This window comes from Hydra viridissima, unplaced genomic scaffold (assembly GCF_058129835.1).
Source record: "Hydra viridissima isolate aposymbiotic clone 2 unplaced genomic scaffold, HvirCarnegie_v1 scaffold_11, whole genome shotgun sequence".
Taxonomy (NCBI): domain Eukaryota; kingdom Metazoa; phylum Cnidaria; class Hydrozoa; order Anthoathecata; family Hydridae; genus Hydra; species Hydra viridissima.
Genome location: NW_028324310.1, coordinates 7,029,580 through 7,056,617, shown reverse-complemented (window position 1 = coordinate 7,056,617; position 27,038 = coordinate 7,029,580). Strand labels below are relative to the sequence as shown.

The following is a 27,038-nucleotide window of genomic DNA, read 5'->3' as shown; positions in this document are numbered from 1 at the left end:
ACACGAAGACTCATAAACCTGCCATATAAATAAATGAAAAGATATCGCAACAGGAAAACAAGCAAAAACTATAAAAGCTCAAAAAAAGAAGGACTCAAAGAGTTAAGTGGAGAGAGAGTTAAGAGAAGAAGAATTAGAGTTTTTAAGTGACGTTTTTGGGAGAAGAGAAAGAGTTTTTGAAGAAGAGATTTAAAAGAGAATTTTAAGAGAAAGAGTTTAAAGAGATTTAAAGAGGATTTTTAAAGAAGAAAAAGAATTTTGTGGTAAGAAGAGTATTTTGATGAATAAACAGTTTAGTAAGCAGTTGAATAAAAGAAGAAAAGAAGATTTTAATATTGATTGTTGGAGAATAACCAGAAGATTTAATTAAAGAAGAGATATTTGTAGTAAAAGAAGATATAAAAGAAAGAGGAGTAATTGAAATAAAAAGTATTGAACACTGCAAGAAGCGTAAGAGAATATTATTTGTATTATATAAAAGTTATAAGAGTAAGAGTGCTACCATTACACATTAATAGAACATTTGTTGATTTTTATTATATTATAGAATATACTGAGGACGGCGATTATAAGTTTAGCTCTTTTAGATTAAACCTTGCCCATTCCTAACCAAACTATCCCTAAACCTCGCCCTAACCTAACCAAGTACTTCCCAGACCACTAACCTCGTTCCCAACCTCCATATACCTAATCCAAACATAACACCAAACCCAAACTTCCCCTTCCCCTTCCCCTTTACTGCAACAGAAGAAAACAGAATTATAATAAAAATAATAATAAAAAAACCACCCTCACATTTCTGTAAAAAGCCTTATAAAATGTACATTGATCATCGCTAGGAGCTCCGATCGCCGCCATCTTGGGAGGCCAATTTTGGCTTCAATTTTTTTTGAAAAAGGCAATTGAATACGCTATCCAGTTATATTTTGAGATCAGTGGTTGGACATAATAATAGTAGTGTTAATTTATTTAATGTTATATTGCAAGTAATTTATTTTATTAACAAAAAAATGATATAAATTTAATTAAACAATGGTAAAAAATTAATATTTAATCACATGCCCCCGGTTTTTTATCACAGCTTTGCATCTATTTGGCATTGAGTTAATCAAATTTTGACAACGTTCTAAAGGAATGTTGTTCCAAGCATTCTGGACAACTTGCCGTAACTCCTGCTGATTTTTTGGTTTTTGACAATAAACTGCCTCTTTTACATCCGTCCAAAGGTTTTCGATCGGATTGAGATCCGGTGACTGTGCAGGCCATTCCATAACTGCAACCCTATTCTCGATGAACTAACTTTTTACCCTGCGACTGGTATGCTTTGGGTCGTTGTCCTGCATATAAACCCATCTTAGGGGCATATCTTCTTCTGCATAGGGCAACATGGTATTTTGTAATATTTGAAGGTATATGTCTTGGTCCATAACATCATCAATCTTATAGATTGGACCTACGCCATGATAAGAAAAACAACCCCAAATATTTATTTTTGCTCCGCCATGTTTTACAGTTTTTATGGTGTATTGCGGTTTGTATGCAGAGTTAGGTGGCCTCCTTACATACATCCTGCGTCCACTTGACCCAAATAAAACAATTTTGCTTTCATCAGACCACAAAATATTACGCCATTTTGAAACAGGCCAATCTCCATGCGTTTTTGCAAAATGTAATCTTGCTACCACATGCCTTTTTTTCAAAAGAGGAACTTTTCTTGGGCTTCTGGCGACTAACTTACTTTGTACTTACCGCCTACGTACTGTTCTCGAAGAAACGCTTAAATTTAAATCTTCTTTAATATGGCGGGAAGTTACAAAAGGATCGGCAACAGCAGCACGTTTTATCAATCTGTCTTCATGTTCAGTCGTTTTTTGTTTTCGACCCCTTGTTTCGCCTACATTTTTCCATTTTAGAGCATTTCTAATCATCATAGGAGAACAACTTAATGTCTAATAAATTTGTATGTTTTCCTTCTTGTTTTAATTTAATAATTATTTGTCTCTTTTCTGCACTACAATTCTTTGCACGACCCATAATTTCTATTTATAAAATAAATTTATACAATTGTTTTATATACTTCATTAAATTAACACTAAAATTAATCTTATCTTTAATTAGTCTTATTAAAACCAAATAAACAAAAAGCTAATATAAATAAATTGATGGGAAACAACAGATATGTTATTTTAACCTGCAAATCTAGATATGTTCGTATATAAAATTCGGGACTTCCCTAAAGTAATTTGAACACTGTTACCAACATTTTTTACTCCCATTTCATTATTCAGTGTTTGTATTACTGTTATGCCTAAATTTATTAATTCATATTTAAATTTACATAAAATTATTATCACAAATCATTGTTTTTCTAACCACTACTATTATTTTGTCCACAACTGTATACTACGGTCTTTCTCCTAAGAAGGTCTGACGCTTTGCATATAAATATGCTCTTGCCTGAAGCTGATTAATTCCCCAATCATGGATAGAGTTAAAAATTGCAGGGTGTGATTGTGTGCAGCATTCTTGATGAGACATCCAAAACTTTCTATTTGTTTTCCTCAACCAGCAAGTTTAGCCCGCTGCACTAGCTTTAATCAGCATAATATTAATTTGTTTTTTGACTACTTAAGTAATGTTTTGACAAGGTTGAAAGTGATCTCTAAGGATCTGCGTCTTTTTATTTTTTATTCGAAACGAGACGAGCATTAGTGACTACGGCTTTGGCGGTAAATGCAATTGGCAATGTGTGCCTCCATATAAATTTTCTGAAATATATCAAACAATTTGCCACTCACACGTTGCTCAAACAACCGTCTAGTTTTGATTGACAACTACAGCTCTCATCTTGATGCACCAGTTTTTGATTTTTGAAAAGAAAATAGGATCACGCTTTTATCCTTTACGTAAAGGCTATGGCTACATTACGTAAAGGCTTATGGCTACAGTGTGCTGTACAGCACACTGTAGCCATAAGCCATAACCAATTGATAGAAGTGTTTACGATCCTTTTAAAAAGTTTGTTAACTCAGCGTGTGATGCGTGGATAACTGTAAACAAACGACCTATGATTATCTTTAATGTATCTGGTATAGTAAGAACAGCACTTCCTAATGCTACAACTCCATGAAACATAACGAGTGGCTTCCAAGTAATGGGAGTTTACCCATTTAACAAAGATATTTTTTCAGGAAGTGACCTTTTGCTGTCGTATACATCAGATAGACCAGATCATGATGTTGGTGTTTCTCCACTGCAGATTACAACACTTCCAAAGAAACAAATCTCAATAAATCGATTGCCTCTCTGTCTACTTCAAAGGAAGAAAATTTTCCAGATTTAAATTAAATATTAGGTGCCACTCCTAACCCTTTAACTTTACCAACTCCTGTATTAGTAAGACCTTTTGAAAAAGCTAAGCCTAGAAAACAGAGAATAAATAGGCCTAAAAATCAGAAATGAGTTTCTGCTATATTAACAGATGCCCTGTTAAGAAAGCATTGGAATATGAACAGAAGATATCAATAGAAAGGGCTTTGAAACAAAATAAAACACATACTAAAAAACTAATCTCTACCAAAGTAAGTGATTCAAATAATTCTAAAACTAGCAAGATTCAATCTTGTCAAACTAAGAGAAAGAAACCGACAAGAAAGATGAGGAAGATGACATTGTAGGTGAAAATGAAGATGCTTTGTGTCTTACATGCCTCAAACCATTCTCAAACAGTCTTCCAGGTGCAGAGTAGATTCAGTATTCAATCTGCCATCAGTGGTTACATAAAAAAAAGAACTCAAGGGTCTATTTTATGACTGTTTATACTGTAATGATCTTTTAGTTCCATTAGATGAAGACAGCGACTAATCTGTGACCAAATATTATTAGATGAAGACAGCGACTAATCTGTGACCAAATCTATGTAACCATATTAAATGCCATAATAAAATAACAATTATTCACTTATATATATTTGTTTTCACTGTATACCCCTTTTTTTACCTCATAGTTAACTAGAAATTATTTTGAGGGCCGATCTGCCCCAATCCATGGGGCAACTTACCCCAAGAAAGGGGCACATTAGCCCAAAGAGTATCACCATAAATGGAGCATTTTAAAATTATTCACAAACTTATATAAGTTTTTGATAATACATCTTTTTCTTTTATATAGTTTTAGCAACCTTCTTCCATAAAGAAACAAAATAAAACACGAAATGCGAAAAAGTTAGAAATTAAAGAAAAAAAAGTGGGTCAACGTGCCCCGGTCTACCCTACTAATGACTCTGTAAAGTTTTAGTTCAAATGTGGTTTTATGCATGAATAGAAAAAAATAGCATATTTTTTCACTCCAATCAAGTGGGAAAAAAATTCAATCAAGTGGGACAAAAAACTGTAATTATTGTAAGAGATCTTAATATAAAAAAGCTTTTAACTTGCTTATTGCCGACTATGAGTTAACTCGTATATAGACGATAATTCGTCTGACTTTTTTTTCCCGTGAACTTTGGGAAGTCAGACGAGAAAACTTTGGTTTTTGCGCTAATGCAATTTTTCATCTACCGGAACAAATATGTTCCTGCGGCTTTTCTTTGATCTTAATGAAATCCCAGTGAAAAAGCGCACATGGGATACGCGTGGATTTTTCCATGTGTAACCCATGTGGGGATTATTATTTTGTCCCATGTGGATTTCGTATGGTAAATCCCACATGGGTTTTATATGGTAAATCCCACACGGGTTTTATATGGTAAATCCTACATGGGATATAGGTGGAAAATACTACATGTTATACATCTTAAATGCCACATATATTTTAATCCAAACGGTATAAAAGTAGTCAATACCCGATAAATGAAAGTCCGTATGCTTCTATGATAATTTTTAAAAATCCTTTAATTTAAAATTAATCATCAAAGCTTTCTAAAGCATATATATATATATATTAAGATAAATATATTAATATATATATATATATATATATATATAAATATATATATATAAATATATATATATATATATATATATATATATATATACATATATATATATATGTATATATATATATATATATATATATATATATATATATATATATATACATATATAAAACATTAAAACAATAAATTTGATACAAAATTTCACTTTAAAACGAATATCATTAAGATTGTGATAATAATAGCATAAGGAAACTAATATTTATGTATTATTATCATTATATTATAAATAAATAGTTATTTAAGTCATTTTATAAAATAATTTGTTTTTATAAAATGAATTAAAAAAACTGTTTTTATTATATTTTAGTTTTTTAATTCATTTTATATAATAAAAATATGGAAATAAATACAAATTATAAAAATCATGTAAGAATCATTTATTATTTCTAAATACTATATTAATGTTAGTCTACAAAGTTAAAATCAATTTAGAGCATCACTACGAGTTCTTTTGCGATTCGCACGTCCACCTCTGTCTCTCGAATTTATAAAATAGGTGGTCAAAGCTTGCTCAATCGATAGGTTCTCAGCATTACAATGCTTTTTTCTTACACTTTCTAAAGAGAAATATGACAGAATGATTACTTTTTTTACCTAAATCATAGGGTCATCTATGCATAATGATGTCAGATGACCCGGTTTATTGAACACCATCCCCCTTTATCAAACTCGGTCAATTTTTTACCATCTCCCATTGAAAATGATGTCAGTTTTTGTTATCATATTATGATGGTATATATGAATTTTTAATAAAAATGCTTATACAATCAATTTTTTTCTGGTTGAATTATACATTTATTCTCAAAAGTACTCAATTGAAGTAAAAAACAAGAGATAAATTGTTCTTTCAGATAAGCAAACTTATTTCTGAATTTAAATTGTTTTTCCAATGATCTTTTTTGTAGTTTTAATTAGCAAAAGCAGGAAGTTTTTATACCACATTGTTGATGTAAATAACTCTAAAACATGCGCATAGATAACATAAATTTAAATGTTGTACTTTTTTTTTTAATTCAATTTTTTAATTGACATTGTTTTTGTTTTAACATTCCCTCCCCATTGTCAATTATTTTCAAACTTTTTAGCTCACACTGCCCCTCTATTTACTGGCATCGATTATGGAGGACCCCACAGCCTAAATATTAGATATATATATATATTACTTTTACTTTATTTACGACACCTTTTGATATGCAACAAAACCTTACAAAGCTTACAATAATTCAGTTAAGATTCAATCTGAGTTATTGAAACGTAATAAATTTAACATCAAAAGAAAAGTAAAGCTGTCATCATTTAAAATGTAAAGGGTGTTGTCAAAATATGTTAAAAATATAATTAAGTTACCTTTCACTAGATCCTCAATCAAATTCATGGCCATTTTGCCATTTTTGTCAGATCTGTTTGTCTCTTTTGCCATTTCAGTATTTATTTCAATAACTGAGCCATTGTACCTATATATATATATATATATATATATATATATATATATATATATATATATATATATATATATATATATATATATATATATATATATATATATATATATATATATATATAGAGAGAGAGAGAGAGAGAGAGAGAGAGAGAGAGAGGGAGAGAGGGAGAGAGGGAGAGAGGGAGAGAGGGAGAGAGGAGAGAGAGAGAAAGTAAGTTATAAGTTAAGCTAATGTTTTTAAAAGTTTCAACTTACAAAGTTTTTTCTGATCTCAATGTCTTTTAATCTATCCACCAGCACTTCAAATTCCTCTCGAGACGAAATAACATTGAAAGTTATTTGATTTGAAATGGGCGTATTTCTTTCTTGAAGCAAACCTTTCACTTCCATCATAATATTTTTTAATTGTTTAATTTCATACTCAATACTTATTAGGCGGCGTTTAACATCATTGATTTCACTACTGGTATTGGTTGACACACATTTAACTAGATTACCTTAAAAAAAATTTTTCTGAAGAGTCTATTGTAAGTGATTTCTAATCACATATAATAATATATAAATATACAAATAATAAATAATTATAAATATATACATATATACCTTCTATTGCAGGATATGCATTGCATGATTTTTCTTGTGAATGTAGCTTAGAAATTTGATGGTTAGCGGATATAGAGCTTGAATTAGAACTGAAAATAATATTGTAAAAAATAAACAACAGAATAGATAATAATCAAAATAATTATTAAGAATTAATTACCTATTAAGATGTTTTAATGGAGGCAACGTTTTATTTGTTGTAAAAGGAAACTCTGTAATATAAAAACATAAACCATCATTATCATCATCATGATCATCATCATGATCATCATGATCATCATGATCATCATGATCATCATCATGATCATCATGATCATCATGATCATCATCATCATCATCATCATCATCATCATCATCATCATCATTTATTGTAATTTTTTTACCAGAGGTAACTTGAGAAAAGCTCAAAGAACTTTCATTAGAATCTAAATTGGAAAAGTTCAATTACATATCAAATATGTTGTTATGTCTACTTAACTGCCTAAATAAAATAAAAAATAAAACAGAAAATATTAAAAATTACTTGACATTTCTGATGAAATAGGGCAAAATAAACTATTGGCTTTATTTTTTTGTCCTTTTGAATTTTCTGAAGTCGATCCACTATAGTAAATTCGTATATTTTTAATTTTATTTAGTTCTCATTGTTTCAGTAAAAAAAATGTAAAATAGTATAAAATTATCTAGTAACTGAATGTAAAAGTAGTAAATATTTAAATGAAATTCTGTAATAATATATACCGGATTTAAAAACTAAAACTAAAAATATTGTATTACCATTCATAACGAGAAGTTAAAAATTTTTTTCTACTTTCTGGTGCTCTTTCCTCAAAAGAAGAAGAGTCTTCAGCCTGTTTGGCTCTTATTTTTGCTGTTTTTTCATTATCTAAATTTTTGAAATATAATTATAAAATAAAACATTACTAACAAATTGCAAAAAAAACTATTGACTACTTATTGTAAAAAACGATTGTTAAAAAATATAACGTCTATAATATATACAAATAAAAATTTAATTAAATTAATTACTGACCAACTGCTTCTCCAAGTATACGCACACCAACCAAGCTCCAATCATCACTGGGAATTTCACATTTGGTTCTCACCCTATTAATTTTTGTTCCTTTGTATGGGGGCCACCAACATCGTGTCTCTCCAACTAGCCAACTTTCGCACACATAATCTACACTGCCATCTTCCTCTATAAATTCCACTATGTAAAACGATGTCATCTTAAAAAATCTTTAATATTTTATTTTATCTATAATAGAATCATTTCATTTATTAACTTTATTTAATAAAATTTATTAACTGAGAAGTCTCTCAACTTCTAAATATTTATCAGGGCATTAGCCAGGAAAATATTTTATACTGCATTTTTGCGATATTGGGAATTTTTATTGTTATTGTTCCCCAAAACATTAGGAATTTTTATTGAAATTTTAAGTCATTGAGTTTTGGGAATTTTAAACCCATAGGGAATTCCGCGGTATATGTGGCACCATTGGGCTAGCTAACACCCTGTTTATGTAATTTTTTTAAATATATTGATAAATGTTAATAAATTTTATAAATATTGCTGTTTATAGAAATTTCAGGTTATTAAGTGATAAGATCAATAAAACAATTTTTTAAATACAAATAAATTGCTGCTGATATTAATAACAACATCAAATTTTATTATATATATTGAGGCATAAAACTAACCACAAGCTTATTTTCCAAAATAGTCAATTGATGGAAAAGGAAAGATTATTAAAGTATTGTCACACTGTGAAAAAGCAACACATTTCCGAATTACTTTAGATTTTATAACATGTCCTGTTGGTGGTAAATACACTCCAATATGTAACAAATTAAAAGATTGTGGATAAGAATAAAAATCTCTACATCTTTCCATTAAAAAACCAGCCCCAATCATTGTATTACTATCTAATGATTCAAGCTGCATAATTCCTTTTTCTGTTAAAAAAAATTGATCATTTGGATTTTTTGACCATGCTAACACTCTACAAGTTTGTGAATAATTCAAAATTCCAAGCTCATTAACTCGATTTATGGCCTGACTTAAAAGGTTTGAAGTGCCACGAAATCTTTTTCTTAAAACACCATAGTAACTTTCTGCCCAAAATGCAGACCAAAAGCCAAGATTGCCATACTTCTCGATATATTCAGGAATATGAAGAAGCACATGGACATTATAGACTAAATGATGCTGACCATATAAAGTTTTCATTCCAGAAACATAGCTAATTAATGCTTCATTACCAACATGTATCATACTCTTCCAATTATCACAAGAAAAAGCATAAATAGCTAAGTGTAAAAGCATAAAATGATGGTATTCTGTTGAAGGCAGTACAGATTTAAGGGCTACAGGACCTACAAACAAAAGGAAAATTCTAAATTCAACGGCTTTCCATAACCTTATTTCATCAATCGATCGTGGGCGCCTAGAAAATTCTGATGGCAGACATTTTCCTAAAATACAAATAAAATTAGACAGCAAATTTTTACTTGATGAGATCAGTCGACTTTTTCCTCTAATCTCGCAACACCAAATGAGTAACAATCGACGCACATTTCCAAGATATATCAGGTGCATTGGATCAGGTGGGAAACATGTTACCATTAGAACTAATGTGACTAAGGGAGACTCTCTCAGTTGGTGTCCGTTTTTTTCCAAATTTAAAAACTGTTGATCAGTTCGATGCACACCAATAGTTTCAGAAAAAACAACTTTTTTAAATTCGTTACAGTAAGAACCTTCATCTTGACAATAATCACAAGAAAAGTATCCTCCACATTGTTTTGTACCTTTACAAAAAGACCTGGCTGGTGCATCGCAAACAAAGAAAAGAATTTTAATTCTTATTTTTGGATAAATGGTTTTTATATTTTCAGACACTTGATTAAAATCAGTAAGGAATGGCAAAAAAAAAATCAACTAATGAATCTGGCTTTGAAGAACCAATGTGTATACCTGCAACAAATGGTGTTTGATCTAAGGATTCATTTATTTTACAAAGTATAGGCCACATTGATTTGTTTGTTGAGTTTTGAAGCTTAACACCATCTACATTTATTGCTAGTGATACAAGAGTTTCTCCACCATCAACATAAACTTCCTGTTTTAATTTTTTATACTGAGATCCTTCAGGAATAAATTCAGCATTTAGCCCAGCATTAATTCTATTTTCTATATTATCTTGTATTCCAAAATAGTGATACAATTTGTTTGCATTGGTATAACTTTTATTAGAACATTTGATCTTGCTAAGTAAAGTAGTAGCGCAAATGGGTAAATTATTATCAGGACCAATAATTTTTAACAATGCTGAAAATGCATTTTTTGATATGTTATATTGTATATACCATAAAATAAGTTTGTCTTGTAATGAAAGCTGTTCTAAGTTAGAAATTTTTAAGTTAGAATTTTGGTAATCATCTTGACCTAAATTGTCTAAACTTTGGAAAAAATCTTCATCATTTGAAAAAGTAAACTTTTCAGTATTTTCATAGTGAGTTGCCTCATTTGTAAAATCAACAGCGGAATCGTCAACTTGAGATGTAGTAGGTAAATCTGCAGAGCAGTCAAAAGGCATATTATCTTCACTTTTTCCGACTTTATTGACAAAATAATATTTCTTTTGTGACTCCTATAAAATATAATGTAAAATCTCACATTATTAAAAATAACTGACATTATTTAAGATCATTTAAAAAGAGTAAAAGAGAAAAAAGTATTCATTGCATCGTTTTTGTGTATGACATGTATTACATATCATGTTCAACAATAATAAACATTCTTACTGAGTAAGAATTAGTACTAATTAACAAATTTGAACAAATAAATAAAAAATAGTGAAAAAAACAATTAAAAAATAAGAAGTTTAATTTGAACTTTAACTAAAACTTGAATTTAAATTAATTGGTACTAATTTGTTCAAGCATAACCTTAAAAAACAAGTTTATATAATAAATTATATGTATGACTAGTTCTACATATAGCTAACTATCAGGATATCAGGTTATATGTATAACTATATGCATTTTGAATCATATTATTTTATTTATATATTACTTTAGATCATATTACTTTAAAAACTGGACCCAGTGTCTTTATTCCCAATAACACTGTGGCACTCCAGATTAAAAATAGAAAAGTTTCTATAAAAACTCTGTTTTTGTTCCTCAATGTAGTTCGTAAGTCCCTGAAGTCTTAAGGACCTTATTATATCTAAAGTTAAAAGTTTAAGAGCCTAAAAAAAGTTACAAAAACCCATCTCCCCCTATTTTTTTTCTTTTTTTTTAATAAAGAAAATTGGAAATTCTTTAACTTCCAAATCTGCATTTCTTTGTGGGACACTGCAGTATCCCATGCATGCATGCTTGGTTTTTGACAACTTTTAAACTTGCATCAATTAATTGTTAGCAGATAATATACTCAAGAACTATATTCAAATAACTATTATATTATCCTAATAATACGTTAATTTGCACAAATCTTAATCTTATTTCTATAAAGAAAGATAAACATTCGTGGTACTTACATACTTGCTTGCCATTCTCTAAAATAATATAAAATATCTTTACACAATAGAAATGCAACCTCGCCGCAATGTCGATTTTAAAACTAAAAATTTTTTTTTTAGTTTCTGGCTTTCAAATTATAATTTGAAAGGTTTCTTGTGGGTTTCTTGTTGGATTTAACGTGGGATTTAACATTTCTTGTGGGATTTAACGTTTCTTGTGAGATTTAACGTCCCTGGTATCGATTAACGTTTCTTGTGGGATATAACGTGGGTTTCTTGTGGGATTTACATGAGACTTATAATTCCCATGTTAATCCCACAAGAAACCCACGTGGGATTTCCCATGTGAGTAAATACCATATGATTCCCACATGTAACCCATGTGGGATTACCCACATGGGTTTAAAGTGACAAATTTCCATACGGATACCACACGGGAAAATCCGTCCCACGTAAATCCCATCAATCCCACACGAAACCCACACAGTACCCATGTGGGACGCGGTTTTTTTTTTCACTGGGATATCGTAAAGTTTCGGGGGGGGGGGTTAATCATTGGTTGCGCCAAAGTTTAGTTAATTAAATTATCAGTGCTATTCAGAAGCAGTATAACAAAAGAAAAAGATAATTTAAAGTATGGTTTTAAAATAGTTTGTGATTTATTTTTTATTAAGTCTTTAAAGGATTACCAAAAAGAAGCTTTAATAGCTCTCAGCAATAGCATAGATTGTTTTGTTTGCCAACCAACAGGCTGTGAAAAAAATTAATTTGAAAGTAAAAAATACGGGTTTACAAAATATGTTCAACGTATATTTATATTTGGCAAAATGGTTGATAATTGGTTGAAAATAGTTGATTTTTAAAAAGTTTATTACCCCCGTCCTTAAACATGTAAACCGTAATTATATTTCGCCATTATTCGTTTTTTTAAATAACCAAAGTTTTCTCGTCTGACTTCCCAAAGTTCACGGGAAAAAAAATCTATACCGAAGTTTGTTATTTGACGTCAGGTATGAGATAAGTAAAAGGATCAGAAAACCAAATACAATATAACTTGAATAATTAACAAAGCAATTAAAAATTATCTAGATTAAGTATTTTACTAATAGATATACATTTTGGAGTTTTATACTATTAACTTATAAAAATTAGTTAACAACTAAAAAAAGAAAACCAACGAAATTTTTATAACTTACAATTAACCTATTAAAATGTCGCTGGTAGCCAAACTCGACAAAATTTATTTCATATCATTTTTTTCAAAATCATTTATTAAAAAATTAATTTACCTACCTATCCTACCTATTTATTTATTTGTATTATTTATTTATCTATCGTTTGTTAAAAAATTAATTTACAAAACCGGATATCTGGTTTTATTATACAATTTTTATTTTATGCATCTTTTTATCCTACAGTACAAACTTCTATTTCTTCTTTAGTAGAGAAGTTTAGGGTTTAGGGCTTAAAGGTAAAGTAACTGCAGCCTCATTGTATGAGGCTGGTCTTCTTGAAGCTTTCTTACCCTAAAGTAGAATCTGCAGTTTATCCTCAATCTTAACCTTCTTCGCATTCTGCTAAATAAGCTTAACAGCACGTGATTACATGCTGTTAAGCTTACTTAGCAGAATGTCTTCTCTATTGCTTCAAACTGAGCCGCACCAGTCTAATAATCTAATCCAGGAACACCATGGAGATGTGCTTCTTCTTTGTGGTTTATAAAAAACAATCTACCTTTAGATTTATCTTTTGAACCTGTGTGATCTATGATGATTTTCCCATCAAAATACGCAATAATAGGATTACTTATCTCCCTGATTTTTGGTGTTAACATGGAGACTTTCTCTATGGAAGCTTAAAATAGACGTCAGCAAAACTAAGTTAACTGTCTGTTGTATCTGATATAAAGTCAAAGTTTAAAGTGGGTGATTTATACTTAACGCCAATTGTCATACTCTCCTGCTTTCGTTTTTCAGAACTCTCCACATCAGGTTCAAATCTTCCATCCAAAATGCAATTTTATACTTTATGGCATAGGAAAATGACAGATAAGAAAGCTTAGATAAGTCGTGTAATTGTGTTAAAGTAAATATTGACTTTTAAGGACTATCAGTTTGTTTACCATTCTCAACAAACAGTCAAAAATACCGTGAAAAGAACGAAATTTAAACTTTGCTATTAATTAAATTAATCGACGGGTATTTAAATTGATCTAAAAATATATATAATGCAAACCCTCGTTATATCAATTTAAAAATATAAAAACAACCCTGTCCATGAAAATGTATTACTGAAAATTTTGACATGAATGCAAAAATGGCTCGGGCTTATTTACACTTGATATACAACTTAACAACACCCCCGTATTCTACTGTTCTCCTTAATAATTAGAATTCACATAGCAACTACTATGTTTTTCAAAAGGGCAACCTCGATAAAATGAACACTTGGTTGAGTTGGTAAACGATATTCAGATTTAAAACAGAAAAAACTATTGTGCAAAGTATTAAAGAAAATGGCACTACCATTACTTCCTGGGCTGTCATTCGATCATAAAGTAAATATATAGTTGTTCTTTACTATATATAGTTTTCATTTTGAATAATTTTTTTGATTCTTTTGTAATTTAAATGTTTAAGTTACTTTTCATTTTTCTTATCATAATTTTTAAATTTAGCTAGGAAAAGATTGTTTTCGCAAATCTCATTGTTTTGACTACAAGGATGATGTTGCTTTACATTTGGCTGAATCAAAGTCTGGAATAGGTTGAGTTTAATTCTTTCATTTACTTAATATGTGATTTTACATTACTATTCTTTAAAAACTTTAAGATTGTTCCCCTCCTAATACTTTTAGAATTAGTTTAGCTTAACTCTTGAATTTTAATATTATAGGAAATTCTATTAACTAATAACTTTTCTTAGGTAAAATGGACGCATGTTTCCATGAAAGTTAACCATTGTACCAAGCAGCATTATAAATTCAATAGTTCTACATTTTTAAAATTTCTTCTGTAAATATTTTCAGCAGGTCTATGTAGCTTATCTCAAATAGCAAATAAATTTATTAGCAGATTTTGTCCTTTTTATCTTTTTATGGAAATAAAAGAGTAAGGTTATGAATTACTTATTTTTTATTTGATAAGCTTTTAAACAATCCTTTTTAATATTATTTGATAGTTGTAGTTTTTTTCCTCTTTTTGATAAACATCAATTAATAATACTTTTTATCTAAACAGAAATTGAACTTCATAAATTTACAATGGTAATAAACCAAAATGGTAAATTTACACTGCTATTAGGGTATTACCAAAATAAATTTGGATTTTCTTTGCTTGAAATGGTTTTAAATTTTTTTTTCAGTGGCTTTATTTTTAGCTAATTTAAAGTCAGTAAGCTAGAAGATTATCATGATACTTATTTACCCTTCCTTACAAGAAATTAGATAAATGCAGATTTCTATTCAACTTTTAAAAATCAAATTAAAATAGTATATCCATGAATTTTTTTGGGCTGAATTTGTAAAATGAATGATTTTTGTAAATATCAAAATTTTTCTTGGTAAACATCAAAATTTATTTTAAGAGTAATATACAAAATGAAGTCCAAGTATAAAATATTTTGAACTTTAAAGTATAGTTTTTTTTTACAAAACTTAGGAGAGTTTCACATGGTTATGCATTTACACATTTTAAAAATTTATTATCTTAAATTTTTAGGGGGAAATAATAAACAAAAGACAAAATACAGCATATATCCTAAAGGCTCTGTACCTTCTACTCCAGTGTGGGTTGCTTTTGATAAGCAAGTTCTTTGTTTTGATGCTTACTTTCAAGAAGTAGTTCATGAAAAACGAGAGGAGAAGTACCGTTTCAGAAAATGTAAAATATATTTTTACTTGGAAGATGATACAATACAAGTTATAGAATCAAAAATTGAAAATAGTGGTATTCCTCAAGGAACTTTGATAAGGCGTCATCGTATTCCATTGCCACCACCAAATAATGATACATTTTATACTGTTGAAAATTTTAACATTGGAAAAGAAGTTATGCTGTATTCTCGATTGTTTCATATAACAGTGAGTTTGTGTTCATTTTTCTGTTTCTCTTTTCACAAACAGAAAATCATGTATGATTATATTAAATAGTGTGATTATCTTAATGATGTTTTATGAAAAATGCTTAAAGTTTGTTTTAAATTAAAAGACATTTTGCCTAGATCTATATGCATTTTAATTAGTGGTTAATGCTTAACTTCTGCATGTACATGTATAATATGTATATATATTATGGTGTTAGCCAGAAAAGTTTAATTTTCTTAATTCTTAATTTTTAATAATAAAAGTTCTTAATTTTCTGGTTCCTACCTATCAAATAGTTTTCTACTAGTTATTTACACAACTTATTTGAAGGTATTTTAGAGGTCCCCCAAAGTATCTGAGCTTTAGCCTGCTAAATACCAGTATTTAAGAAACTACTGAAATTCCCATTTTCAACACAGAATTCAAATCATCAAAATTTTGCTTGGCTTTTGCTTTACTTATTTAAAAGTTATGATGTGAAGTTATATTTACTTATTTTACTGCAAAAATCATTATTTCTATTTCTTGTTTAGATTGTACTTATACTAGTAGACAATCTATTTCTTTCATCAAAAGTTTAGTTTTTGACTTAAAATAGAAGTTTAACCTTCTAAAGAAATTTAATGTTGTTTAATGTTGCTTACTGAGTTACTGACTAAGTAATTCAAATGGCTGTGAAGTTAGTTACTCAAACAAAGAGCCATGTATTATTGATTGGGCATCCATTTGAACATTTAACTATGGCTTGCCTGCCATCTGGAGATGATGTTATGCAAAACTTTTTAAATTATTATCTTTCATAAAGATGTACCATAAATGAGAAGGGTTTATGAATAGTTGCTGCTATTTTGACTGAAATCAAATTTTGCTACCTGCCAAAAGGTTCACATGATTAAGAAACTTACAGATCTGTATATGGAGTATACAAAGTTGATTAAACATAAAATGAAACAATCAAAAAGGTTTGGAAAATCATACAATTCAGTGAAAAGCTAGACATGCTGTTTGACATCAGTCATACAGTTACTGAACAGTTAATACATATTGAAAAAGATAACAGTTTTTGAAATGCAGACAGAATCTAGAAGTGATGTCATTGGAGTTGACAACAAGAAAGTAAATAGAAATAAAAGAATGTTTGAAAGAAAATACAGGGAAGTTGAACATGACTAACACAAAATAGACAGAGCAATTTAGTTACATTCAATGAAAAAGACATTTTCAAGAAGATAAATAAACTAAGACAGATAAGATGATGAAAAGTACTGTACAAAGGTCAATGAGCTTGGGAAGGCTAAGTGCAAAACAGTACTGGTACTCAACATAACAGCTACATTAGGCCATATTAGGCCATTATAAAGGTTGGCACAAAAGTTTCTACACAATAAAAAAATTTTAATTAATTTGGTTTTTATTTTTATTTTGCACTACCCTTTTGCATTTTTGTTAAATCTGTAAATCTTTTCTGTTTGATATTTATGCGATTTTGATGCAAGATGGATCAAATTGTCATGCATCAAAGACTGCATTGGCATGGATTAGCCCTTTCATGCTCCAATTATTTTCCCATAACTAACATAACCCATAAAAAATCATCTACAAAATGATAGTGGTACTATGAAATGTTAAAGTAGTCTTTTTCTACAGCCTTTTTCAACTCTCCTTTATAAAATAATATTGTTTTTAATTGGTTAGAATGCACTATTTGCATTGGGGAAGCTTAGTTTAATTTGTTGTTATAAAACAACCCAGCGCATGAAAGGATTAATGAGAACCTCACAAATGTTTGGACAAATAGGCCAGGAAACTCTCCAAACCTAAATCCTCTGGAAAATTGCTTGTCTTAATTAAAGGATAAAGGTATATAAAGAAACTATAGTTTGATCAAAGACCAGCTAATTTCCAGGATGAAAAATTAATGGGAAAACATACCTGCTCAATATATCCAAAATTTGTGTGCAAGTTTTTGTTGTAAAATTTTGGTCTACTTAATAAGTAGTGCCTATCATATAGGTTAATAATATACTTAAGACTTTGTTTTAGTATGATCATGAAAGCAGATCAAATTTTATTGCTTAAGAAAAAATTTTCTCAGTTTTTATTTCAAGACACAAGTATGTAGAAACTTTTGCATCACCCTGTATAAGTGTTTGAAAAGCAACAATAATGACATCTATGATAAATGAAGGAGTTAAAAGTTGCAAGTCTTTGCTTGTGTTAAAAAGTAGTATTCATTGCCCTCATCAACATTTTCAAAAGCTGTCAGCATAGAATACCAAACTTAACTCAACCACAATATAATCTGTTGTACCCTGAAAAGGAAAACGCATGCTAGGGGTTAGTGACAATGATGTCATCAAAGTTGATTATTTGCCAGTACTAACAATTTCAGCTGCAGATAGCTCAACTAGACCTCTTGGAGTTCTAGCATTACCATTAGGAACCAGATGAGACACATCACAGGCAGTTATCAACCAACTTCAGTCTTGGAATTGTGATTCACTGGTATCTTGAGTTGCTGGAACTGGCAGAATACATGGTGGGCTTACCTATTGAAACAGCAGTGCAAAGGCCAGCTGGATAGTAAAAGGACTTTATAAACTAAAAATCAAACTGCTATATTCTGGAAATGAAAAATAAATTAAACTTATATGATTCAAGCTTTCTGGCATTCAAAAATTTAACAGATTTTTCATTCAAAGTTTCCTGCAAAACTGATTCACATGCAAATCAGCCAAGAATGCACCAATAACAACCTGGAGTTGCTAGATAATTTGAAGCAGTATGTAGTCAAAGCAATTCAAACTACTGACAGACCTGCCCTCTGGTATTGCTAATTTACATATCTCTAGCATGCTCTTCAATACAGTAAGACTTGATGACAGTTTTCTGTCTGTATCTTGTAAGCAAACTCTGCTTGCAGTTAATAAGCTACTGAGTGTAATGTTGCTCTGATTGAGAATTACAATAATCTTGCCACTGACAAAACAAAGAAACGGTGGTTGAAAAACATTGTAAGAGACTTATCAAACTGACCACTGATGAACTACTAAATATATAGATAATGTGAAAAAAAAAAAACAGCTACAAAAACCTTTTCCATTTTGAATTTGCTAAATGTAGCAAAAATAGCATTTTTCTTGTACTTTGAATGCTTTTTTCTCCTCCTACAATTACTATCTAATAATGATGTGTACATAAATAGAAACAGTAATGGTGTGTTGTTCAGTGTTAACAGGCTTAGCTAGGTAATAGTAAATTCTGTATTTGAAATTTTGTATTGAAAATGGGGATTTCGATCATTTTTTAAACATTAGTATTTAGCTTTTTCTTGAAGACATATCAATTTTGAAAACTTTTATCCCATAATCACTCTTGTTAACGCAACCATGTCTTTTTATATTCCTACCTTATTCTTTTAAAGTAAGTTGATAATAGTGTTTTTTATATAAAATTTCTTGTTGAATAGTGTGTCATTTCTATAAAATATTGAATTTGATAAAAATGTTTTGGAAATTCCTTTAAATTATTGGTAATTCTTACTATGGCAAAAAAGTATAAAAAAGAATTATAATAAAAATATCATCTGCTACCACAAAATGTTTGATTATGTAAAAGTTTCATAAAATCACTTTTATTGATTTTCAGCATTAATAGATGTTGTTTTTGTTTAACAACATCTATTAATGCCAAAAAATGTTTATCTGTTTAGTAGATGAAGTAGTGTGATATCTATTTTGAATTATTACTTATTGCTAAGAAAGTTTATACAAATTTTATGGTCAAATATAACATTTTAAAATAAATGTCAGCTAAAGTTATTAACCAAATATTTAATTGGTCCTATTTTAAAGCTTAGCCCTGAGTTATTCACCTACTGGACACCCTGAGTTAGCCCTGAGTTATTCACCTACTTATGCAAAGCTTATCGTTTAATTTCAAGAAAGTACTTTTAATCCATTTTCATAAAAGATTATATTCAACTAAACTACAGAAAGATAAACAAGTAAAAAAAAAACATTTAGCATGTTACCTCCCTTACATCCAGTTAATAACTAGTGTTATTTAAATTTAGAGTTGTGATAATTTTACTTGCAACTTTTTACGCAAACTTGGAGTGCAAATTAAACCAAAAGATTCAACTCCTGAAGATCCCTACGAAAAACATCGTCAACAAATGCAAGCCAGTATGCAGCCATTAAGACCTTATGAAAAAGAAGACACCTTATTCAAGTTTTTAGAGAATGACAGTAGAGTTCTTCGCTTCTACTGTTTCTGGGATGATTCTAAGTCACTTTTCGGCGACCAAAGAGATTTTGTGCTCCACTATTTTTTAGCAGATGATACTGTAGAGATTAGGGAGATAGTTCCACCAAATTCTGGAAGAGATGCAGTTCCCTTGTTTTTAAGGCGCCAAAAGTTGCCTAAGGTTTTTAATAATTTTTTGATTTAAAATACAAAACTAATATTTTACATACACAATTCATACCATTTAATTAATTTATTCAATATATAATTATAGAATTTCATTCATTAGTTCATATAAAGTTTCATATTTGACTGGTAAATCCAAATTACTATCTAATTGCTATTTTCTAACTTATTTAAAGGTTCCAGTTGGTACACTTCAACCTGGACAAACAAATAAACGGACTGTGCTTAATGTTTTTGGCCCAATGGGTCAAGGTGGTCGATATATACTAGATAGTTTAAAAACAGGTGCTATACATGCAGACTATTATCATGACAGTGATCTAAAAATTGGAGTTGTGTTAAATGTTTGGGGAAGAAAGTTCATAATTCATGACTGTGATGAATTTACTCAAGAGTACTATAAGTTCAAGTATGGTATTAGTAAGTGATTTTATTCAATGTTATGAAAATATAAAACATATTTCTGAGATATTGGTTAATCAGGCATAAAGGATGTTTTCATAGGTGCTTAAAAAAAAACAATTTTTAGTTTAGACCATGTTAACATTGTACAATCCCTTAAAGGCATCATGCTTATGGAAATTTTTATCTAAAAATGGCACTTAAGCATTTTTAAATCTACATGAATCAAATTTACTTTATATTGTAGATGACTTCACTCCTCTAAACTGCAAATTTGAAAAGAAAGATTTAAAACACAGAGAGATCCCTTTATATAATGGGTTTGGTTCAGAAGAAGATTCATTGGCTAATTGTTTAACTTTGATTCCCCGACCACCCAAAAAAGATTTTATAAAATTTATGGAGAAAGACAGGTCAGAGATTTCAGAAATTCTCTGTAAAATTTCCTATTTCCTATATTAATCAAATTTTTCTGTCTTATTTTATATCTGATTAGTTAATACTTTTTATTATGTCTGTAAGGACATATAATGACAATTTTCTTAGATGAAGGTTGTCATATACATTTAATGCCTTTTTTCTTGGATGTAGGTCATCAACACATTATATGTTCATAAAGACATATAATGATAATTAATGTTGTAAAATAGGACTGGTATCTAAAAATTACAGTTATCTTAAAAGAAATTTTAAAATTAGAAAAAAGTAATTTATGGTATTTAAGATGATACAGTTTGGTTTTCTATAAAATTCAAAAAGAAATTAAATCATAAGGAGCATAACAAGGTTTATGCCATTAAACTTTGAGCCATATTCAGTAGTTGAAAGAACTGCTTTAAGACATATCATATTATTTGCAAATCTTCAAAATGCAAAACCTACCATGCAACATTTTTGCAAACATGTGTTTAAATTTTGAGCAAATATCATATAAAGTAAACATTTCTACGATAGCATTTATTTTCACAAAAGATTTTTAGAGCAAAAGAATGATTTAAAATTAATATTTTGGCCACTGTATTCTATGTCTGCAAACTTTGAATTACTTTCATTTGTGCTGAAAAATAAACAACTTTCAGGAGCTGATTCATAATTTGCAATACTCTAGATCAAGTGATGGTTGGTGTCTTCAAAGCAAGTGCCAATATTTTGTGTTCATTTTAATGGGAATAACATTAAATTGTGATCTGTGGTGATTGTTCTAAATGGCATGATGTTGGCTGCTTTTCTTATACACAGCAAATAAAAAATTTATGATGCCTTTAAAAACTCTGGTGGAATAAGATCTATGTTGCATAAATTTTGATGGTTGGCATTAAAATATTGTTACAAAGCTGTAGAGCAACTACATAATATGCAAAAAATCTCAAAATGCAAATGAAAATAGTTTAGTTTAATATTGCCCTACAAGATAGAGTTATAGATTATTTAAAATATTATTTATTACTATTAAAAGAAGAATCATTAATAGATATTGTTGCTAATTGAATTAACAGAAATTTGACAACCACTGAGTGTCATTTATCACATGAATTTGCAATTTTTCTAGAACCAAAATTTAAAATAGTGTTTTGATATTTTCTGTGCATGCTTTTGGATCCAAGATTTCAAAGATTATTTTTTGTTGCCAATAATCTTAAAGTAATTAGAGATTACTATAAGAGTATTGGCAATCAACCTTTTGCTGAGGAAATCAAAGTAAGAACATCAGATGAGTGTGAAATTGATTTGATTTCTAAACATGTCACAATGATACAGTCATTCTAAACAAAACATGGCAAGTATACAAAGATTATTATATTTCAACAACTTAATTTAACTCAGAACAACTTAACTTTATAAGTAAAAGTTTTGTTACAAAATCATTCATAAAATTCAAGACAATCTCTTATTATCTTTATCTGAGCCATTCAGTGCACAAATTGAACTCCACTTTTTGAAAAATCTTTAATTAAAATGTAAAGCATTTATTGTTGTCATAACTTTTTGTAACTCACCTGAATAAAAAATTTTTATTTTATGGAGTTAATCAATTTGTTCACTGAATGGCTCATCTGTTACAACCATTTTCTACCTCAAAATCTTGTATTTACAGCATTTATTTTTTCAAATTGTTTTGTATTAACAAAAATACGGATTTAATTTTTATTCACAATGAGGTTTTTTTCAAATTTTTTAAATTTAAACAGTATGGGAAAAAAGAATTTTTAAATTGATTGGTTCTAATATACCAAATAGATTTAAAAAAGCAATTTCAGTGGCAAAATGCTCTATTAACTAGAGAATGTTCATCATGTAAGTGAAAAGAAGAGATATTCTTAGAAGAATCTAAATTTGCATTTGAAAGGAATTGAATGTTTTGAAGATGTTAATCAGATATTAACATGAATATTTCGCAGATTTTTGATTTTTAACCTAATTTTTTTATAGCCAAGTTGACCGAAATGCTGGCTCAATTTTTTTTTTTTTTAATGTAATTAAGGCGCTCTGAAAGTTCCATTAAAATTAACCAATCAAAATTTAATTACCAAAGTTCTTTAAAAAAGCTCAAAAACAAAATCAAATCATAAACAAAATCAACTCATAAACAAAATCAACTTATAAACAATACAAAATTGAATCAAACTTAAAACAAATTTTAAAGCCACAATGGTCTAGTTTAATTATAAATGAATAAAAACCCTAATTGGTTAGAAAAGTTTATTTGTGTTATTCTAAGCAATCAAAAAGTTATCTCAACATGTGCTAGTTTCTGATTCTTTTTTAGACATGGACTGGAAAGTAATGTGCTACGCTTTGTGGCAAAGCTAGACACAAAACAAGCAATAGAAGCAGAAAGGCATTTTATTATTTCTTACTTTTTATCTGATGATACTTTTTTAATTTTTGAACCCCCTCAGAGAAACTCTGGAGTCATTGGGGGAAAATTCTTAGAAAGAGGAAGAGTTAAGAAGCCAAATAGTGAAGATTATTATTCTGCTAAGGTGCATTTTGCTTATTTATTTTGAAAGTTTGCTTCAGAGGTTTACAATTTTAATAGGCAAAAAAGTGATTTGATAAGCTTTTACATAAAGCCAGCAGTTTTTTTTTTAATGCAGTTTTTTATTCTAATGCTAATATTTCCATGATAAGTAATCAAGTGTTTAAAAAACTAAAACATGGTTTTGAATTAAATATGAATTTCTCTTTAAATGATAGGATTTATATATTGGAAATCAAATTGAGCTCTACAAGCGTGTCTTCATTATGATTGATGCTGATGAATATGCTCTTAAGTTCATGGAGCAACACACTAAAGAATTTCCTCAAGCTGACATTAGTCTTGTTATACCAAAAGTTTGTCAAATAGTTCAGCATGATATGAATGAGATGCAAGTGTTGTTAGAGAATGCTGATAAAATGAAGAAAGAGTTGCTCCCGTTTGATACTTTTAAGTATGTGTTTTTTATTCAAATCTTTAAAAGTAATTGTAGCTTCTTTGAATAAATAGGAGGAACAGCAGCACTCAGTTTTGTTTTTATTACAAATATGTTATAATTTTTATGCTGAAAAACTGATGCTAAAATTGCACTACTTTCAGATCAGTCTTAAGACAAATTTGTGGAGACAAAATAAGTGACCATGAAATTCTCACTTTGTGCAGGGTATTTTCAGAAAAAAAGGTATTTGACCAATTACAAATAGTTAGCAAAGTATTTTTCTTGTCTAAGTAAATTAAAATAATAATATTAGTGTTTTTTAAAATAGATTGCATAAAGTAACTTGATAATGATGTAGATGTAATCTAGTAAAATTTGATATTGATGTAAAACTAAACAATTTAACATTTAAAAAATTAGTATAAAATTTTCTACTTATAACTACATGTAGCTTGAGGAAACAAATTTGAATGATTTGATAGTTTCTATACAAGAACAACTGCGCAAAGTTAATTATGAGAGTTTTTCTTTGATGCATGACGCTTGCTCTTTCCAAGATGTAAACAATACAGGAAGAATTTCACTAGTTGAGCTTCGCAACATATGTAAATCATTCAAGTTACCAGTGAAGGATCATGTGTTGCAACAGCTGCTGCAGAAAGTTATTTCTGACATTAATGGACAAGTGGATTATCAGAAGTTCATTGAGTTCTTGAATTGGAAAAACTCCCCTGGTAGCTTTTTTTTTTACTTGTGCAATTTATTTTTCTTGCATAGTTGTTTTAGTTGTCATAGATTCTTTAATAATAATATAAAAATGATATTTCTTTCTTTATATAAGTTGAATATACTTATTAATTCTAATGAGTTCAATATTCCTTGGTTTTATTCTCAGTTAATGAAAATTTAAATAAAATTTATGAATACTAAATGATATTTAGAGGTTGCTTGATATCATTTGCTGTACTTTTTATGTTTTGAAAAGAAATTGACAAAATCTAATATTATTATTTAAAACAATTTAATGTTTTTTACAATATTCAGAAGACTTTAATGCTTGGCTTACTCATGTTAGGAATTTCTTAGCAATTTTCTTCTGAAACAAGTTTCACTTTTCTTTCTGCATTGTTATTGATAACCTTGCAGTTGTTAATTTCTTATACATTTTTGTAAACTGGTTTCTCTTGGATTTGATTTAAAGTGAATTTACAAGAGGTTTATCTTATACAGACTAGGAAATGTTTCAATCACTCAATACCAGATTATTGAATAGTAAAGAAAAACATAGACCAACACACAAAATAAATTAAAACAGAAAAATGCAGAAGTTGATTGTGATTAATGATGGTCTCCATAATGTGTTATTTTTGAAAAATTGATTGTATTTGTAAAAAGTTCACCGAAAATGTCCATTTCAATTTTTTTTTAAAAAAGTTTTTGAGCATTATTTTACACCTTTGATCACAAAATTGTTGAAATAGTATAATTTCAGGATTAGATGATGTAACAGGTTTTTTGTACACTGGACAACTTCAGGGATGTAATACCACCAGGCTAAATATAAGGGATATTCCTATCTAATTTTCAAATAAATTACGAATACCTTTATATATCCTCCTCATTGCTAGATATTGTGACAAAATATGCATCACAATATGATTAAAATAAAAATTTTAAATTACCCCATACATACATACATACATACATACATACATACATACATACATACATACATACATACATACATACATACATACATACATACATACATACATACATACACACATACATACATACATACATTCATCCATGCATGCATGCATGCATGCATGCATGCATGCATACATACATACATACATTTGTAAAAATTCCTAGCCTGCCTCAAACTTTTTGTCGGTAGTGTACATATATTAGTGTACATACATAACATTCATAACATTCATAGCATTCATAGCATTCATAACATTCATAACATACGTAACATACATACATACAACAACACATATTAGTGTACATACATAACATTCACATACATAAAACTCGACATTAAAAAAATTGAGGTGTATGGTAAAAATCAACGCCATGTTAATATTTGTTTTATGAACAGCTGTCACATAATGTTTTTTTATTTTTAGTAAAAAAACAAAAAACTTTGCCCAATTTCGGATATGACATTACAGCATCCAATCGGCGACGCCATCTTGCAACATTGAGTAATGTTTCGTATAATCTTGTTGTGAAAGCACTAAGATCTCATCAGCTATTGAAATCATAACTTATAAATTAATTTTTTAGTTGTAAATTATAAATTAATTGTAAAAATGTAAATTTTTGATTTTGAAAATTTTGAAAATCTTTTAGTATAAATAATTTTACAACCTTTAAATATACAGATCAATATATTAATATTTTTGTTTGTCACTTTTTTAATGTCTATTAAATTTAAAAATTAGCTCCAAAACGTCAAAAAAAGTTTGACTGAATAAGTATAACTCGGCGGAAATATCTTTCCGAAAGACAGTTTGAGGGCTGTATACCTCAAAATTTCTGAAAGTATTTGCTATTATTTATCGATCTTCGTTATTATTTATCGAATTGCCTTTAGTTGGTATTTAATGAGTCTTAAAGAACCTAGAAGGTTCAATACACTGTTATCAAAAAATCTTTCAAGTTTAATAGATCATGAAGACTTCCATTAAGTTCGTAGAAAATCTTGGAATCTCTCTTTATTTCAATTTAAAGAAATGCTCAAATGATCTGTGTAAAATGTTTGCTGTTTTTTGGATGTCGACTTGGCGATCAGGATTAAGCTTTGGCACCTTACGTTTTTTGTAGTCAGTGCACATATGATTTTCGTAACTTGTTTAATAGAAGGAAAGCATGATACGAGAAGGAGTGGTTTGTTACTCTGACGATTGCCATTTCTGCAAAGTATATAACAAAGAAATTTACTGCAAAGAACAAAAGCAAGATCTTCTATTCTAACCTGGAATTAAACCTTGACCATTAATGCAAGATAATATATTTATTCCCTTTTTCTTTCAAGAGATTTGACTTTTTTGTTCTCGGTTGAAGGATAGACATGTTACAGAGGGGTATCCAAGTATGTATGGTAAACGAAATCC

General features: G+C 29.0%; 2 protein-coding genes and 1 pseudogene across 10 annotated transcripts; 1 reads left to right on the top strand and 2 right to left on the bottom strand.

The window, feature by feature from the left end:
- The first annotated feature begins 98 nt into the window (after positions 1-98).
- LOC145190866 (EF-hand domain-containing family member C2-like) lies at positions 99-26,316 on the top strand. 5 transcript variants are annotated; one of them, XR_016444954.1, is made up of 12 exons: positions 99-450; positions 14,000-14,132; positions 14,253-14,340; positions 15,294-15,655; positions 19,734-20,087; positions 20,269-20,501; positions 20,742-20,907; positions 23,262-23,478; positions 23,693-23,928; positions 24,075-24,156; positions 24,365-24,647; positions 26,049-26,316. XR_016444954.1 is itself a non-coding variant. In XM_090066662.1 (12 exons), the coding sequence occupies exons 2-12, from the start codon at positions 14,091-14,093 to the stop codon at positions 26,186-26,188; spliced, it is 2,214 nt and encodes a 737-aa protein (XP_089922788.1). In that variant the 5' UTR covers positions 99-450; positions 14,000-14,090; the 3' UTR covers positions 26,189-26,316. The 5 variants fall into 5 exon arrangements, 4 of the variants coding, with proteins under 4 accessions (XP_089922788.1, XP_089922789.1, XP_089922787.1 ...); XM_090066662.1 differs by having other exon boundaries at positions 20,269-20,512; XM_090066663.1 differs by lacking the exon at positions 99-450 and adding an exon at positions 12,541-12,585 and having other exon boundaries at positions 20,269-20,512.
- LOC149881945 (uncharacterized) lies at positions 5,359-8,416 on the bottom strand. Of its 4 annotated transcripts, XM_090067215.1 has the most exons (9): positions 8,074-8,416; positions 7,818-7,926; positions 7,564-7,643; positions 7,424-7,465; positions 7,201-7,252; positions 7,041-7,129; positions 6,693-6,934; positions 6,344-6,450; positions 5,359-5,553 (listed from the first exon to the last, which is right to left on the bottom strand). In XM_090067215.1, exons 1-8 carry the CDS (start codon positions 8,270-8,272, stop codon positions 6,430-6,432), a joined length of 834 nt encoding a protein of 277 aa, XP_089923341.1. In that variant the 5' UTR covers positions 8,273-8,416; the 3' UTR covers positions 5,359-5,553; positions 6,344-6,429. The 4 variants fall into 4 exon arrangements, with proteins under 4 accessions (XP_089923341.1, XP_089923340.1, XP_089923343.1 ...); XM_090067214.1 differs by having other exon boundaries at positions 7,201-7,465; XM_090067217.1 differs by lacking the exon at positions 7,201-7,252 and having other exon boundaries at positions 8,074-8,347.
- Positions 8,702-12,063, bottom strand: LOC149881944 (uncharacterized; annotated as a pseudogene). The gene is made up of 2 exons (XR_016445123.1): positions 11,594-12,063; positions 8,702-10,699 (listed from the first exon to the last, which is right to left on the bottom strand). The product of XR_016445123.1 is annotated as an uncharacterized LOC149881944 (transcript).
- Positions 26,317-27,038: the final 722 nt, after the last annotated feature.